General features: G+C 44.3%; 1 protein-coding gene across 1 annotated transcript in view; it reads left to right on the top strand.

Annotated features, from left to right (window-relative positions):
- Positions 1-16,301, top strand: part of Plce1 (phospholipase C epsilon 1) — a 284,672-nt gene that overhangs the window by 116,562 nt on the left and 151,809 nt on the right. Inside the window, exons 3-4 of the mRNA XM_026781331.1 lie at positions 12,386-12,541; positions 12,798-13,086. Of these exons, the coding sequence (XP_026637132.1) occupies positions 12,386-12,541; positions 12,798-13,086 (445 nt within the window). The remainder of the gene's footprint in view (positions 1-12,385; positions 12,542-12,797; positions 13,087-16,301) is intronic.

A 16,301-nucleotide genomic window follows, 5' to 3' on the forward strand; every position in this document is an offset into this window, starting at 1 on the left:
TCTTGTCTTGGTAGGGAAGCCATGGCACGGTGGGGAAAGGGCAGAAGCATGAGGCTGTTGGCTCATTTCATGGTGAACTAGGCAGAGAGAGGATGAGAAGCAAGATCAGGTGATAAACCTCCCGGCCACTCGCCAGTAATCCATTTGCTCCTGCTGGCCCTGCTTTCCAAAGGCCCAATAGCCTTGTCAGAACAGGCCACCACTTAAGAAACAATTGTTCTAAAATAACGAGGATGTGAATCCCTACAGCCATTCTGGAGAGCAGTGTGGTGACTCCTCAAAACAGATAAAGTAGATCTTCCATCTGCTCCAGCTGCCCTGCTTTCAGATGCACGCCCAAAGGGAGCTGACAGCTCATCAAAGCGAACCCCCGCCATTGTATTCACTGAGGCATTACCTACAAAAGCCTAAGATGCTGGAAGGAAACATCCCCTGATGGCTGAATGGATAAAGAGATGTGATGCGTATTATCCAGTTGTTACAAAGAGCAAAATCTTGTCATCGGCAGCACGATGGGTTGACTAGGAGATAAGCTAGGAGCAAAAAGAGAAATATCACGTGTTCTCCCTCATTGTGGACACGACAGCAATTGGTCTGACAAGAAAAGAGAATGAGAGTGTGGTTTAAAGGTTCAGAAGAGAAGGGATAAATTCAGCAGAGCTGGAGAACAGGTTCCAAGGCACAAGCAGAAAAGGAATAAGCTCTGTGCACTGTGCCTCAGTGGAGGGACGTAGCCTGTTAGGTATTTTGGGATGAACTGGAAGAGAAGAGCTAGCTCCAAGATCCTGAGCCCCAAGGATAAGGAGACAACCATGCTAGTTACCCCGGTTTGATTCTTGTGTTCTCTGTACACATGCTGGAGTCTCACCTTGCGCCCCACATACGTGTATAATTATGTTAATTACAAGAGGAAAATAGAGCAAATATCACAATAAAAATAAGTCAATGGGGTGTTGGTCCAGAAGCAGTGAGGCAGGTAGAGGGGCCTCAGAACTGTGAGGACAGCGACCATGATGGCTCTTTCCTGCTGGCCCGAAGGAGAAGGGTCAGAAAGTGTGTCAAGGGCAGCCAGGGTTCTTTCTGGTCATAAAAGGAATGACACACAGAAGGCACATAGACTGGTCCCACAGTTGGCTTTGATCCCCTCTTCCTGTCCAGAACCAGCGGCATCCCTGAGAAGTGGGATGTCCAGAACTTTCTGTCCCTCACGGCTCCCCATGTGTACATCTTCGCAAGAAGGAAGAGGCTTTGGACTGCAAGCCAGGGAAAAGGATGACAGCATTTGTGGAAGTTTGTTTTTCTCTTGCAGGGGCTTTGTTTCACATGCTTCATTAGGAGACCCACTACTCCGCAGAGCTACAAGAAGCCTGGCAGGTCAAGCCTTTAAGTCCCTTCTGTAGGCCTAATTCACCGCCTGACATCCCAGGCCTAATAGCATAATCCATTTGTCCTAATTTGATTTTTTTCTTTTCCAGAGGCTTCCTTGGCAGCTAGGTTTTCTCATTATGACATGATTCATCCCTGTGGTAATTCCCATTAGAATAAGTATCTGAGGCGTGATTCATCTCAGCAAATAATAAGCTGGAAGTTTCCTTTATAACGGTCCATTACACTCGCAGCCTTGAGTAACTTCATGGAGAGATGCCCCGCCCGCTGGCACTTGTTAGTTTTTTTGCCCCATAATAGATTTAAACCCAGAAGCTTTGCAGCGGGAGAGATGAACAGGACTTCAGCAATGTCCTCCATGGCTCATTCTAGAAGGATGACATGGATGAGAAGGATCATCCGAGGAGTACAAAGATGAAATATAATACAATGTAATATAATATAGTATAATATAATCTAGTCTCCTTAAAGTCCAGGGTAGTAGATCTGAAATGCTGGCAGGAATCAGAATCCCATGGAGAGCTGGTTAAACACAGATTGCTGGGCTCTGGTCTCAGAGTTTTTAAAATATGAGATTTTAATTAGTTATTTGGTAATTTCTGCCATGCATTTGATGTAGCTTGATCACATTCAATCCTCCCCCTTTCTAACTCCTTTCAGGTCCTCCTCTCACTCGCTCACCCCCTTCCAGCCTTGTGTTCTCCTCTTTTCCTTTTCTCCATTTGTGTTGTATACATAGTGTGGGAATGGGCCTACCCAGTGGGTTGTGCTAAACCTTCCGGGAGCCACAACCTCAAACTGACTCTCCCTACCTCCAGCAGCTGTCAACTATCAACTTCTGAGCTAAGGGAGGGATGCAGGAGTCCCCACCCCCATTGGGATGCTGACTGGTTTGACCATGTGCTGGTCTTGTGTAAGAAACCAATGGCTATGAGCTCATAAGTGCAGGTCCTGTCATGTCCAGAAGACACTGACAATCTTCCCACCCCCTCTTCTGAGATGGTCCCTGCACATTGCAGGGAAGGGGGATGCAGTTGTCCTACTGGTGGCTGAACACTCTACAGAGCCTTATTTTTTGCACTGTGTTGTAAGTTTCTGCATTAACTGCCATGCACTGCACAAAGAAATGTCTCTGATGAGGTCTGAGAGCTGCACCCATTATGGATACTGAGATATGAATTTAGAAGGCAGTGTAATAGCATGTCTACTTAGCAAAAGAATAGTTGTAGATTCACCTGTGCTACGTATGAGGTTGTCTATTGTGGGTTCTTGGCCAGACCTGCAGTGCCAGGCATGCATTTCCTCCTGTGGAATGGATCCCAGAAGTTTTTGGTTCAGCACATCTGGGATTGCAATTCTAACAAGTTCCCCGATGCTCCTGCCGCTGCAAGTCTGCTGCCCTTATTTTGAGATCCAAGGCTGTAAGGCTCCAATTATTTCTCTGTTGTACCCTCTCTCTACCATTTGCAGTGTGCCCCTGTGTTGGGAGCAAAGGGTTCAATAAGAGATGGTGCTAAGAGCATGGCAAAGGAACGGTGATGTCTGAAGTTCACAAGAAGCACCCGCTAGTCTAAGGTTCTACTCGGAGTGTGGTTTGGGCACCAGGAAGAACATGCTCATTTCTTGCTGATGACTGCACAAAGGAAGCAATGTGGCCTGGGAGATGTTGTGGGGAAGGTTATTTGTTGCTGTGAAATTCCCAGATCATCACCAGTAGGGCATCCTCTTATGCTCCTAAGATGCTTCCCACAGTGATGAAGGTTCGGCTCGCTTCCTGGAGTCAATGCTACAGCTCCAGTCAACTGGCATGGTGCTCACAAAGCTTTTATTTTTGGCTCTTTGGAATTGTGTTTTGTCAGTGTCTTGTGCATGGTCTCAGTACTCTCAAGAGAATGGAATTCTCCACACGGGCTCTGGAATGGAATGTGGAATCAGGAGCTGAGGAAACACAGGCTGCTGCCAAAATGTGGCTCCCCGTCTTTCCATTAGGTCTCTGAGCCGCGACAGTCACCACCCCTCCTGATTTTCTTTACCCTTAGGCAATTTGGGAGTTCTTTTTAATCATTGCCTTTGGTTTACTTATGAATATCCATGAGATAAGGCCTTCAACCTTTGAGAATTTTCTAGAACCTTCTAAAACACTGCTTTTAGATTTCAGCCATTAAAAGAGGATTCTATTAAGCCAGTAAAAGGGGATTCCAAACCAATGTACCATATCCATCCTTTATTTCACCCTGGAAAGCAGGCCCCCACCTTGTTATTCACTTTATGTTTAACAGAGTTCAAATAACTGTGATTATTTTTTTTTCCTGGGGCAGGACACTCTAAAAACCATAGACTGGGGGAGGGTAAGGATGCTGTTAGAAGTAGATGCACAGTTGCTACTGAAGTGGTCACTGATATTGAAGACCACTGATAAGAAAGAGGGGACACAGAATCAACCTGGATTAGAGAATAATGGTGATCAAAATAATCAATATTGGGGCTGGAGGGATGGCTCAGTGGTTAAGAGCACCGGCTGCTCTCCCAGTGGAATCCAACACCTTCTAGGAATGTCTGCAGGTGCCACATGCATGTGACACACAGAGATACAAACACCCATACACATAGAATAAATGAATATTTTTTTAAAAAAATCTTTAAAAAATTTTTCAAATTAGTATTAAGGTCAACTAATACCCACCTTCCCAGCTTAGGAAGGTAAGCATAGATCTGAGAACACAGACCCTGAAAGGAACTTGGTGATAGTCTGGGCTGCCCTTCTCATGTCAACGAAATACTGGACCAGTCTCAACACTGGGGAGGCAGAGGCAGGTGGATCGCCATGAGTTCTGGTCTATACAGTACATTTCAAGTCAGCCAGCCTGTCTTGAGAGTGACAGAGACACAGAGAGAACGGTTCATCTTTTAAAAAAGAAGTCACTGTTCTCAGTCATTAATCTTAAAGTCTGTAAGTCTAAAGATGTTTATTGTATTAATTTGATTTAGAAAGTCAACTCATAAATTCTCATGCTGGGTTTAATGAGGCTCTATGATCCTTCCAAATAATCGTTTTTATGAAAATTTATAACTAAGAACAGAGAAATTTAGTATCCTTGACTCTAAATCAATCAGCAAATGAGAATGGAATAGTGATAAAAACTGTGAATGAAATTTTCAGGCTGGACACATTTTATTAGCAACAATCACAGCCTTATTGGGCAATATCTGTTCTGAATACTTTGTGAGGATTTGATACAGTTTGATATTATTTCTCTATCTAATGTTCATCTAATACAGTTGCTAGTACCATGTCGTCTGTGGCTCAGAAAAATCCAGTGCATCCATGGCCTCAAAAATCAAAAGACTCTCAGAAAGTTTGTCTTGAAGATGTATCATAGAGAGACTCATTCATTTAACCAGGAGTGTTTATTGAGATGCTATAATACCCAACCTCTGCTCTGGACATGTAGCAAAGAAAACCCAAGTCCCCAGGAGCTGAGCTGCTAGGAGGAGTAGATAGAGTGGGGGATCCTTAGTACGTTGTTTCCCTCCTGACGGTTCATGCTTTTCCATCTGCAGTGGACTGCCCAGGGATTTGGCTTGGTAATTAGTAGCACTGTGCTAGAGTTACAGGATCCTGACACCAAATCCTAGCCATGTGCATCTTATTTTTAAATGCTGGTAATGGTAGGACCTCTTCATTGAGCTCTTCTCAGCCGTACATGGAATCATGTGTCAGAGCTCCCTGCCCGATTCATTTAGTGCACACCAGAAATGTTGAGGGGATGGCAACTATTATGGAGTCGGTGGACCTCTACAAATATATCTTCTTCCTGTTGGAAGATTTCAGAAAGTGTGTCACCTGTACCTAAAGCATCATTTTTTTGTAACTCCGAACCCAGAAAGATAGCTTTGGAAACAAAGCTGTATGTTTTGTTTCCATTTCTTCAAGTGAAGACCAAGTCCCTTCTTGCTGTAGAGAAGAACAAGCTTGCTTCCCCAGTAAGGTCTGTTCATGTGGTGAGTGTGACTGCTTTGTGTCTCCCTGGGCTCGCCAGTGCTTGGCTATATTTCCACCTGCATTGTGGTGCAGTCTTGACCTCCATTATATGTTGTTTTATTCTGTTTTGGATGTGGACTCCATATCTCAGCATTGGTTTCTTCAAGGCATCCCTCTTTCTAGAAGCACAAGGGTCTTTACGTGTTGCTATGTCTTCTACAGATGTTGCTAAGCGTTGATGATCACTCAGCAAGTGACTTTAAAATTTAGGATCATCTGGCTTCAACCGTTCCCAACTATGTCACCCCCAGCACCTGTTACATCAGGATAAATGTAGAGAGTATCATTCGTTCACAGTTGCTGAACTGAGGAGGCCTGGGTGATGCTGGATACAGCATTGATCTTAATATATACATCTTAACACTCTGAAAACTTAACAATGGCTAAATGTAGACCCTTGGGTTAATTCCTTTTCTTTCTTTTCTTTCTTTTTTTCTTTACAGAAATTTAAGCAAGACCTGGTCATTTATCCAAAATGTATCTTGGTTGTATAGAACACTATGCTTTTTTTTTTTTTTTCAGTGCTGGCATTTGAGTTTGGGGCCTTTCTATGCTAGGCAGCAGCTCTACTGTGAACTATAGCCCCAGCCCAGTATATAATTTTAAAAAGTATAATTGTGGTGCTGAGCATGATGGCACATACATTTAATCCTAGTGCTTGGGAGGCAGAGACAGGAAGATCTCTGTGAGTTTGAGGTCAGCCTGGCCTACATAGTGAGGTAAATGTGTGTATATATGCATATATGTTATATGTTGCCACGTTTATACTTGTGAGTGTGGGCTGGTACATGCAATGGTGTGAATGTGTGGAGGTCGGGACAACCTTGAATGTTAGTTCTTGTCCAGCACTTCGAGACAGGCAAGATCCTATTGTTGATTGCTGCTGGGTACACCAAGCTAGTTGGCCTGGGAGTTTCAGAGGGACTCTTGTCTCTGCCTCCAGTCTTGCCATAGGGGCACCAGGGTTACAGGCACACGTCTGTCTCTATGTGGGCTCTTTGAATTTGAACTCAGATTATCACTCTTGACAGTTGTCAAGTTTTAATCAATTAACTAGGTCTTTTTGCCTATTGTCGTTTTCCTTATTGACATGGCCCTTCTTTATGGCTTGCCAGTTTGAGTAGGCATGGTGTATGTGCTCAGTAAATACAAATCGACTGTTAAACAATTGAAGAAGGAAATGAAGACATGGCCGCGTAACAAGCTTGGTGGCTAAACTGTGACATTTCCATTTTATCTTAAAAACAATATTGATCCATGCAGGGCAGTAGTCGGTCTTCTTTTCAGCACGTTCCCCTCCACATTAATCAAGTGGGATAAAGTTTATATGTGCTCTCACTCTCTGATTTTAAAACTATAAATCTCCATATAAAGGAAACACTTTTGGTCGTTAGTCATAACGTGGCTATTTGAAAAAGTAATTCAGCATGAAAAGGAAAAGCATGAATAAAAACAACATCAGCATAAGCATCACTGAGACCTCTTGCCAAATAACAATGGGGTCCTGAATCCCACAGTTGAGCTGTGTGACTGTGCCCTGGGGCAGTAGATTAGGTTGGGTAAAGGAGTAGAATAAGCTGGCTCCTAACCCCGGCTTAGCTGCTTATAGCTGCACAGGGTTTGCTATGTTTCTCAACTCTAAAACAAAATCAGTCTAAATGGGCTACCATGTGGAGTCAACAAACGTGCCCAACACCTCCTGGTGGTTTCTGGTCTAGTGGGTTTTTACAGGAGTCTTGTACTTGCTCCACAATTCTGTAAATTAGCTGGCTGCCGTCCTCATCTGGATCTATTCATATCTCCGTAGCTGTCTTGTGCATCTGTAGCAGCAACTGGACAGCTTCGCTGTGAGGCTGAATCTTGGTGGACTGTCAGCTGGGGTCTTATCCTCCAGCAGGCTAACTGAGGTGTCTTCACATGGTACTTGTTCCAAAACCTAAAGCAGCAAAAGGGAGCAAACCCCATTACAAAAACATTTTTTTTTGTAAAGTTGTGCTTGAGTAAGTTCCCACTGGGGGAGCAAATGGCAAGGCTAGCCAAAGGTAGTAATGAGAGAAAGGCAAATTTTATAGCTACCACCATCGGCAGTCACCACTATCACCGTCGCTCTAAACCTAGTGTTTGTTGAGCATTTAGTAGGTGCCAAATGCTCTTTTGATGCATTGTCTTTATCAGAGACTGGAGTTCTAGTCTCAACCTTATGAGGCAGATATGTCTATGTCCGTATACTGTAGAGAAAGCAGCTGAGGTTCAGCATGGCACAGCGATGGTTTATCCAAGGAAGATCACACTGCTGGAAGGTGGGGCGAGCAGCTGGGATTTAAAGCAATGCTCTGAGCCTTAGTAAGTCTTGAGTACTGGTCTTCCTGCTCTGAATGGAACAGATGCCCAAGGCTCCTTCCTTTTCATAGGGGAGTCATCTGGTAAGAGATAATAGCCTGGTTTGGGAATGTTCCCTGATTGTTACTGTATGTACTACCACTCTGACCACACTCCGCATTTTTCTAATAAATGTTTTGAATTTGGTTGTCGAAATTTGGTATGACTGGCTGCCTGGGGCTTGTTAACTCAGAGCATTTTCGTGGGCCTTGGGGGTAGAGATAGCAGAAGGCTAGACATGCAATCTTGGAGCTCTACCTTCTATCTCTTTGTTCAAGTTTAAGGTGAGATTAACATTTCTATTCTATTCTATTTTATTTTTTAATTAAAATATCTACATCATTTCTCCTCTGTAGTCCCCTCCATGTACCTCCTTTATCCCTCTCAAATTCATGCCCTCTTTCTCCTGTGTGCATACCCACACACATACACATATGAGCGTAAATATACAAACACAATCTGCTGAGTTCATTTAGTGTCTCCTGCATGTATTTGATCCCAAGACTGACTACCTGGTTATCCCAGGACAACCAGTGAAGGGGCTCCTCCTTAGGGAGACTAAATTCCCTGCTTCTAGCATTGCTTAGTGGTCTGCAGTTCTTTGTCTCGGGTGGGACCCCGTGGGTTTCCCACTTGCACAATAGCGTGTTTATTGCTGCTGCCCTTGTTTGGGTCTTGTTTAGGCAACCGTATTGTTGAGATATCATAGGTTGAAGCTTCCCTACCCTTCTAGGAGACAGAATCTCACAAACACAGAGTCCTAGTTCTCTGGGTTTTACAATCTTTCTAGCCCCCCCTTTTTAAAATGCACCCTGAGATTTTGGTGCAGCACTTGTGTTGTAGGTGTATCCATTGGGGCTGGGCACCCCATGATCAGTTGTTCTCTTCATTTTGACCAGTCGTGTGTGTCTATAACGGTCTCTCTCTGCTGAAAAGGGAAGCTTCTTTGATGAGGGAGGAGAATTACACTTATCTGTGGGTATAAGGATGTTTAGAATCCATGCTGGTTTAGTAAAATGGCAGTAGTAGGTTCTTCTCTTAGATCCATGACCTCACTAGCCCCAGGTAGTTGACTAGGCTTCTAGTACCAGATGTGATTTCCCTCCTGTTGAGTAAGTCTTCAGTCTAATGAGACAGCTGTTGGTTGCTGCTACGATATCAATGCCACAGTTGCACCCTTAGGGATATTTTGCCATGCTGGTCATTGTTAGTTCATGGGTACCACAGCAAGGGAAGACTGTTGGTTGCTTCCTTCATTTGGTAGCTTGCATGGCATGGGGTGCAGGCTTTTGAAATCACAGACTGGCTTTCTCTATCTACAGTCAGCAACAACACAGGAAGAATACATGGAGGACACTTTGGAGAGGCTCTATGCATAACTATTGTGCCAATCTACACTCCTCTCCATAAATCACTGAGGGAAGTGATGGAGGAAGGTCATTGGTTGATTTAATAAAGAAGCTGCTTGACCTGATAGGTTAGAACGTAAGTGGGAGGAGCAGAATGCTGGGCGGAAGAGGAAGTGAGGTCACAGACTCCACAGCTCTCCTCTCAGGGGCAGACGCCTCGGAGAGACAAGATGCTCCCCTCTTGCGGGCAGAGGTGAGAGCTCTGCTCTCTGAGGCACGCGATGAAGCTCCGACCCAGGATGGACATAGGCTAGAATCTTCCTGGTAAGCGCACCTTGGGGTGCTACACACAGATGATTAGAAATGGGCTAGCCCAGGTGCGAGAGTTAGCCGAGAAAAAGGCTGGAGCTAAAGAGCCAAGCAGTGCTTAAAAGAATACAGTGTCCGTGTAATTATCTCGGGTAAAGCTAACTGGGTTGCGGGACACAGCCCACGGCTCCTATTACTACAGGGAAGAGCCACAGCCTACACACTACCAACAACCAGATATTGGCCAGATGTGATAACTAAAGAGAGGTAGGAGCTGGTACCAACCTGTAAAATCTTTTGCTCCACATGACAGTAGAGAAATTCTGCCCATATGATGCCTTGTGGGAAGCTCAGTGCTACTAGGCTGTCCAGGAGTTCAGGGAATGCTGTAGCATCACAGGTATATATAAACTTCACTGATCTTTAAACAGTGTTTGATGAAGCCAATCTGGTACCTGAATCTGGCTCATAGCCATCACTTTGTGACCTGCCTATGTTGGGTACTTCATGGCCCTTCTCTATTGCATTGTAACTGTCCTGAAGGCATGGCAAAGAGAAATTGGACAGGTGAAGATGGAATTGTGGACTGAGAGAAAGGATATCAAGAAAGTTGTGGATGTGGGTGGTAGTTCAGAGATTCCAACAAGATCAAGGAGCTGAAAATAAAAGTCTATTATAGTCAAACAAATTACATTGTACTACACTTCACCTGTAGGCTAAGTGTTCCTTAGAAAACAAATTCTTTGTCAAATAATATGAGAAACACTCCAACATCCAATTAAGCAAAATGAAATAAATTTCTTTACAACATCTGTAATTGTCTTTAATATTCTGTTGGGCAGTATAAAACTCCAAAAGGGGCACTATTTACTGTGTTCAAGTTCCTGTGATCATGAAGTCTGTATGTGACGTCATTCCTTCTCCATCTAAGGTTTTGAGAAAAACACATTGGAAAATCCAGAGAAAGGACTAAATGGACCACTAGGAATCTATGAAAGCATTATAATAGGAAGAGTTCATAAGGCAATGATTATGGGCACTGTAAGCCTGTAGGGCAGCTTGGCAAGAAAGGGGGGTGGGCAACATATTAGCAACTGGGTACTGTCTGTTCATTTTTTTAAACAAAACATTTTTAGCCTCATTCCTCTTTTAAGAACAAACAAATACCAAGTGTCAAGGGGTGCTCCCTCTAAAGGATTAAAACAGTTCAGGCTTTCTTTTATCAGCCTGTCTGGCCTGCCTCAGTGCACACTTAACACCCTCCACTCTCTGCTCTCCATGCCCCGCTCTATTTGCTGTTGACCGGACAGAATCTGCATTTTCCTAGCCTCATTACATGGAGTCTCTCCTGAATTACCTTCCCCACTTATTACAGTTAGAGTCACAACTGCTTTCCAAGATTCAGGCCAAACTCTGCGTTGCTTAGTGGAGCCTTTCTTAGTTCTCCCAAGAGATTCCTGTCCTTGAACTTCTGGACCATTTCCTCTTGAAGAGCTTGAGTGGGACTTGCTGTGGTATGTAGTGCCTGTGTGGTTTGTTATGTATGGCAGGGTGGCAATGGAGGCCGTAGTCCTTCTTTAAGAACATCAGCGTCTAGGAAAAGACAGACATTGAGAAGAAAGACCTACCCCGAGCTCTGTGTTTGCCAAGATGGGGTTAGGATAACATTGTCCAGTCACACACAAAGCACACTAATAACTACATCATGCTGAATAACACAGACTCTACTCTCCAGTTAACAGCCTCCCAGCATTCCTTGAGGAGGAGTGCATTCTCTCCTAAAGAGTTACCCAACAGTAATGTGTGCTGTTTCTTAACACTGAGTCGGGTATGTTACATGAGTTTCCTTGGTGAATCCCACAGTGTCCCTAACGAGGGGTATTATTGATCCCACTTTACAGAAGAGAAACCTTTAAAACCTTTAAGTCACTTACTCATGTTCACAACCAGTTCTCTGGCCAGGCAAGGCAGAACCAGGTATCTATCCCCTGATACCTTGGAGTGCGGATGCAATCGCAACACACCATGAATTTGGACATACTGGTCTCCAGAAATTTACTGACAAAGGATAAAGCTAAGAATCCCCACTCTGACTCCAGTCGGCAAGGATGTATGAGCATGCAGAGTAGAAAGCTAGATTATCCTGTTTGAATGTTGTGGGCTTTGGGTTTATTGTAGGGTTTCATAAGGACCGAATACAGGGGTCTCTTAAGCAACAAAGTTAAGGTAAAATTCGGAGCATACAGGACCATGAAAGCACAAGCTCATTGCAGGTCTGTGATCTCTGTATGATGAGGAACGGATTTGCCCAGTCTTGACTCAGTGATGGTGAAGAAATCAAAGCAAGCTGTTCCAAGTGTCATAATGAATTCATGGTAAAGTAGGCTTCCTTCCTCCTTTAGCAAGCTACAGATATCCTTTTCCATGTTGCTCACCGACTATCAGAAAGACTCCAACAGACTCCAGAACATTCCACACAAGCCGACATCTCCCTGCAGTTTCCTTGAACTGTATATTACTCAGGACCCTCTAAAGCAATGTGAGGACCCTGCAGTGCAAGCAGAATGTTTTACCCTTTTCATTGGCCTATGTTTTCTGCCATAGTGAGTCACACAGAGCAGGGTCTATGCCCATGCATGTGGAATGACTACATTAGAATGGGCAGAAGATGTGATTGAGGACCTGTTCTAATAAGATCATACTTGGTGCACACAAGTGATCAAAGAAGGACTCAAAAAAAAAAAAATGACAGAGCAGGAACCCTGGGCAGGGACTAACTGTATGTGGGAGACAAAGGAAGAGGAAGAGAAAAAGAGCATCAAAGACTTTGATGCTATTGATGGATGGGAAGAGTCTCCCCATGAGGGAAATCCTTCTCCATGACCCTTTCGTCCTTGCTTCACTTTTGTTCATGGAGCAGGAATTCCCTATGGAAGTCAGATTGAAGCATAAATGGGGGCAGGCAGACATGGTCAGTCATCCAGGAGAGTTCAAAAGGATGAGAGAAAGGTTTGTCCTTGTGGCTCTACTGAAGAGCGTTGTGGAGGAGGAGAAATTTGAGCTGAATGTATTTTTGGTTGGTGCAACCTTAAGTGCTCTGTTTGATAGCAGAGTTGTTTGAATGGCCTATTTCATAACTACACAAAGCTTCTCCAAACAGATGGCGTCTGCAGAGTGTCCAGGTTAATGCATGAGTGCAGAGCTCAAAGGTGTTTGTGCGGAGACCGACCGAGCCTTCTTTCTTCATAAGTCATCTTGGCATTTTGTCAACAAGTTAATTTGCTTTTCTAAGAAACTAGATTAATACTTCCTGTGCTTTGTGCTATTCGCAGATCTACAGTGCAGTGAGAAGAGGAGAAGAAGCAGAAGCTACGGTTGGATCTCTCCTGCACTGCTCCAGACAGCTCCCGACCTCCGAGACAGCCTGTGGAAGAATTAGAGACGGCCCACGCATAAAGCGATGTGTACGAGACACCGAGTGTGAGTTCCGTGCCACCCCCCAAAGGACATCCGTAGCTCAGTACATCACTGGCTCTCTTCTAGAGGCCACCACCTCTTTAGGAGCAAGAAGCGGCCTTCTCAGTACCTTCGGAGGATCCACTGGACGAGTAATGCTGAAAGGTAATGTCTGGAATTTTATTTTTAACTCTTCATATTTGATTTGATAACCATTCAATATACAGCTGCTGATGGGAAATTGAGTCCACACAACAGAAACGTTAAGAAAACAAAGCAAAAGTAGCTGTTTTGTGTAAACCGAAAAATTAAATCCCTTAAGACTTCAACACATAGCAAGCATTAATTTTTAAAAGTTCTTTTTTTTTTTCAAAAATACTATATGGCTGGAATTCTGTCTTTATTTTTGCGTTTGTTTATTTATTTTGAGTGTGAGGGTAGGTGGGTGTGTGCACATATGTCACAATTTCGTATCCAGAGGTCAGAGGACAACCTGTGGGATGGTGGCTCTCTCCTTCTACTGTGGTTTGCAGAGGCTGAAGTCAGGGTTTCAGGCTTGGTGGCAAGCACCTTTACCACTGAGCCTCTCACTGGGCTTTTGAATCTTAAAAAAAAATAATAATTATGCAGGTGGGTAGTTTCTCCAAGTAATAATCCATGAGAGACATCAACTACTCTGACTAGATGCTAGTGAGTAAATATGATCGAAAAGCAGCCATGGTTGAAGACAGAGTGAAACGTTAATATTTTCACATATAGAACCAATAGGTTTCTGGCAACAAGAGAAGAAAAGAACTATTTTTCAACGTGTCTCATTGTAAAAGCCCAGAAAGGCAGACATAGCACAGAGAAATAGGAGCCAGTAGAAAATAGGGTCCCGAGCATCCAAACTGCCCTGTGTCTTCCCATGACACACAGACAAGTGGATCAGAAGTGGCAGTCACTAGAGAACCTCAGAGACCCGCTCACGACACAGCTGTCACAAACTGTTGGCAACCTTCCCTGGCAGGAAGCGACCAGACAGACAGAGACCATGCAAGGTTGTGTTCCAGTGCCTGGGGGCTGCCAAGAGCCCCATCTGACATCCGGCTGCTCTGTCACAGACCTTGTCCCCCCACAATGAGCCCTCAGACTGGGGTTAGCTGGTCAGTGACTTTGCTCCTTGATCTTTACCCTCTCCTTTCCACCATCACGCTCACCCTTGCCATGCTGAAGAGGAACACCACTATCTGGTGTGCCATGTTGGAAGGTTTCCTACCATCACCTTAACTTCTGGGCATCGGCTTCAAACAAGGAATAGACGGGAGACACACAGTGTGAAACACTAATCTGAAACAGTAATATGGGGAAAGTTAGTGCCAGGTACACCTGCTGGCAAGGGAGTAAAGCCTCCCCTCGCCCTCACGGAACTTACACTGTCTGCACAGGAATCCTCCGCCGCCACATGATTGAAGGTTTCTCTGCTCTGATGTGGCCCCTGGACACTAGCAGGACATTTTCCTTGTGCTTCATGCATGGCAGAGCCTCATGAAAGAAAGTTCATGAACCCACACTCACCACATACCCATGCTGTACCCCACAGAATGGAGGTGTTGCGGGAGACTCCACTGAAGTGTCGCCAGTCAGCTTGATGGCCGTATACTTACAAGGAGGCAAGATCTGCATGCATGAAGTAATTAAAGACTATGTAATAATATGTAAAAGAATAATATTGTGTTGAGTTAAGTATCATGGAAGGAATGTAAAAGGCACCACATGTTCACAGGGTGGAGAAGTTAATCTGACAAATGACTTGGCCTGAAATAAAATCAAAGTCAATACAAACTACCTTATTTCCTCTTCCGGAATATCTAGGGCCCCACCTACGCTAGGGGTGCTAATGGTGTTCCAGAGACCTGTGAGAGCAAAAGCACTGGCTAGTGTACCTGTTGCCCTGTTAGTAACTTGTTCTGATTGCTGCTGTACTTTCTTGTTCAGAACAGCATCTCACACATGGTTTCCCCTGGAGCTGCACTAGTCCATCAGCTGGCGTGAACGCTTTCAGCTGGTGTCGTAAGCAAGCGCTGGAGTTTAATTTTCAGTTTTGGAGCCTCTTAGTGGTTTCTAATACCTGTCAAATTAGTGTCTGCTAAATAATAATATTGGCGGGTTGATTTTTGCTCTGGGCTTATTTCTGTCATTTCTAGTTTGCAGCCTTGGAGGCGATTTCCACTGTGGTGCTCTCTTCCATGGGGTGTGTAAAGTTTCAAAGTGCCTTAGTGACATAGTGTTTCTTCAACATGCAGTGGGAAAATAATGCATCAAAAAGGGGGTTTATCATTACACACACACACACACACACACACACACACACACACACACTGTCAGGTAAAACCATGTTAGCTAACTCAAACAGTGTGTGTATATTTCAAAACATTATATTGTAAACAGCCCATGTATGCAGTTTTTGTCAATTTTAATTTCCAAAGCAAAGCCAGCTTGGTCTACATAATGAGTTCCAGGCCAGTCATGGCTACATAGTGAGTCCCTGTCTCAAAATTTATTTTTAGTTTAATTTAATAATTAATATTTAAAGACTAAAGGCCAAATACGTGAGACTTCAAAGGCACGGGGTATCGTCAGGATCTGTAGGGTCCTCATGCGAAAAGCAGGTCTTGAACCACTAGGGGACCTGGAGAAAGGGGGTGGGTGCTATGCTTCAGTTGGCCACTTCTTTTGTTGTTTGGGTGTGTGTTCTGTGGCATGCGTTCGGTCAGTAGCTTTCAGTTCAGACTTGCTAATGAAAAGTTGCTCATAAGATCCCAGGTGTGATGGTGTGTAGGAGGCCGAGGCAGAAGGACGCTTAGTTTGAGACCAGCCTCAGCTCAATACAAGATCCTGCCTAAAATAAAACCAAGAAAGCAGAAGGAAGTTCTAAAGACCGTGTAACACATATTCTGTCTCCAGTTTCTAGCAGTTTACTTCTTGGGAGCTCTGTGGCCCCTCAGACTCTTCCTGAGAGAAGCCGCACTCAGTGTGGTTTGATTCCTAGGCTTGGTTATCAGAATCCCTTCAACCTGCACCCAATAGAAATGTACTCTCTCTTCCGTGGGATGTTGAGAGTTGGTCTTCAACAGAGTGTGGGGTGGGAAACATGAGAAGTGGGTTAAATGGCATTTCCTGTCAAGGGGAAATCATTTTCCTGGGAGATGAGATAGAAAGTGAAGTCTTTCCCTGGGCTTGGTGAAGAACTTTCAGTCGGTTCTGAGATGTTAGTTGGTGGCAGCTCTCTTTCTTGATTATGGTTGATTGTACTCCGATGCTCATACCTGGATAGAGGAACCAAAAAATTACACCAGTTACAAAAGAGAAGAAGAAGGAGGACGAGGAGGAGGAGGAGG

The sequence above is a fragment of the Microtus ochrogaster genome, chromosome 8 (genome assembly GCF_000317375.1).
Source record: "Microtus ochrogaster isolate Prairie Vole_2 chromosome 8, MicOch1.0, whole genome shotgun sequence".
NCBI classification, from domain to species: domain Eukaryota; kingdom Metazoa; phylum Chordata; class Mammalia; order Rodentia; family Cricetidae; genus Microtus; species Microtus ochrogaster.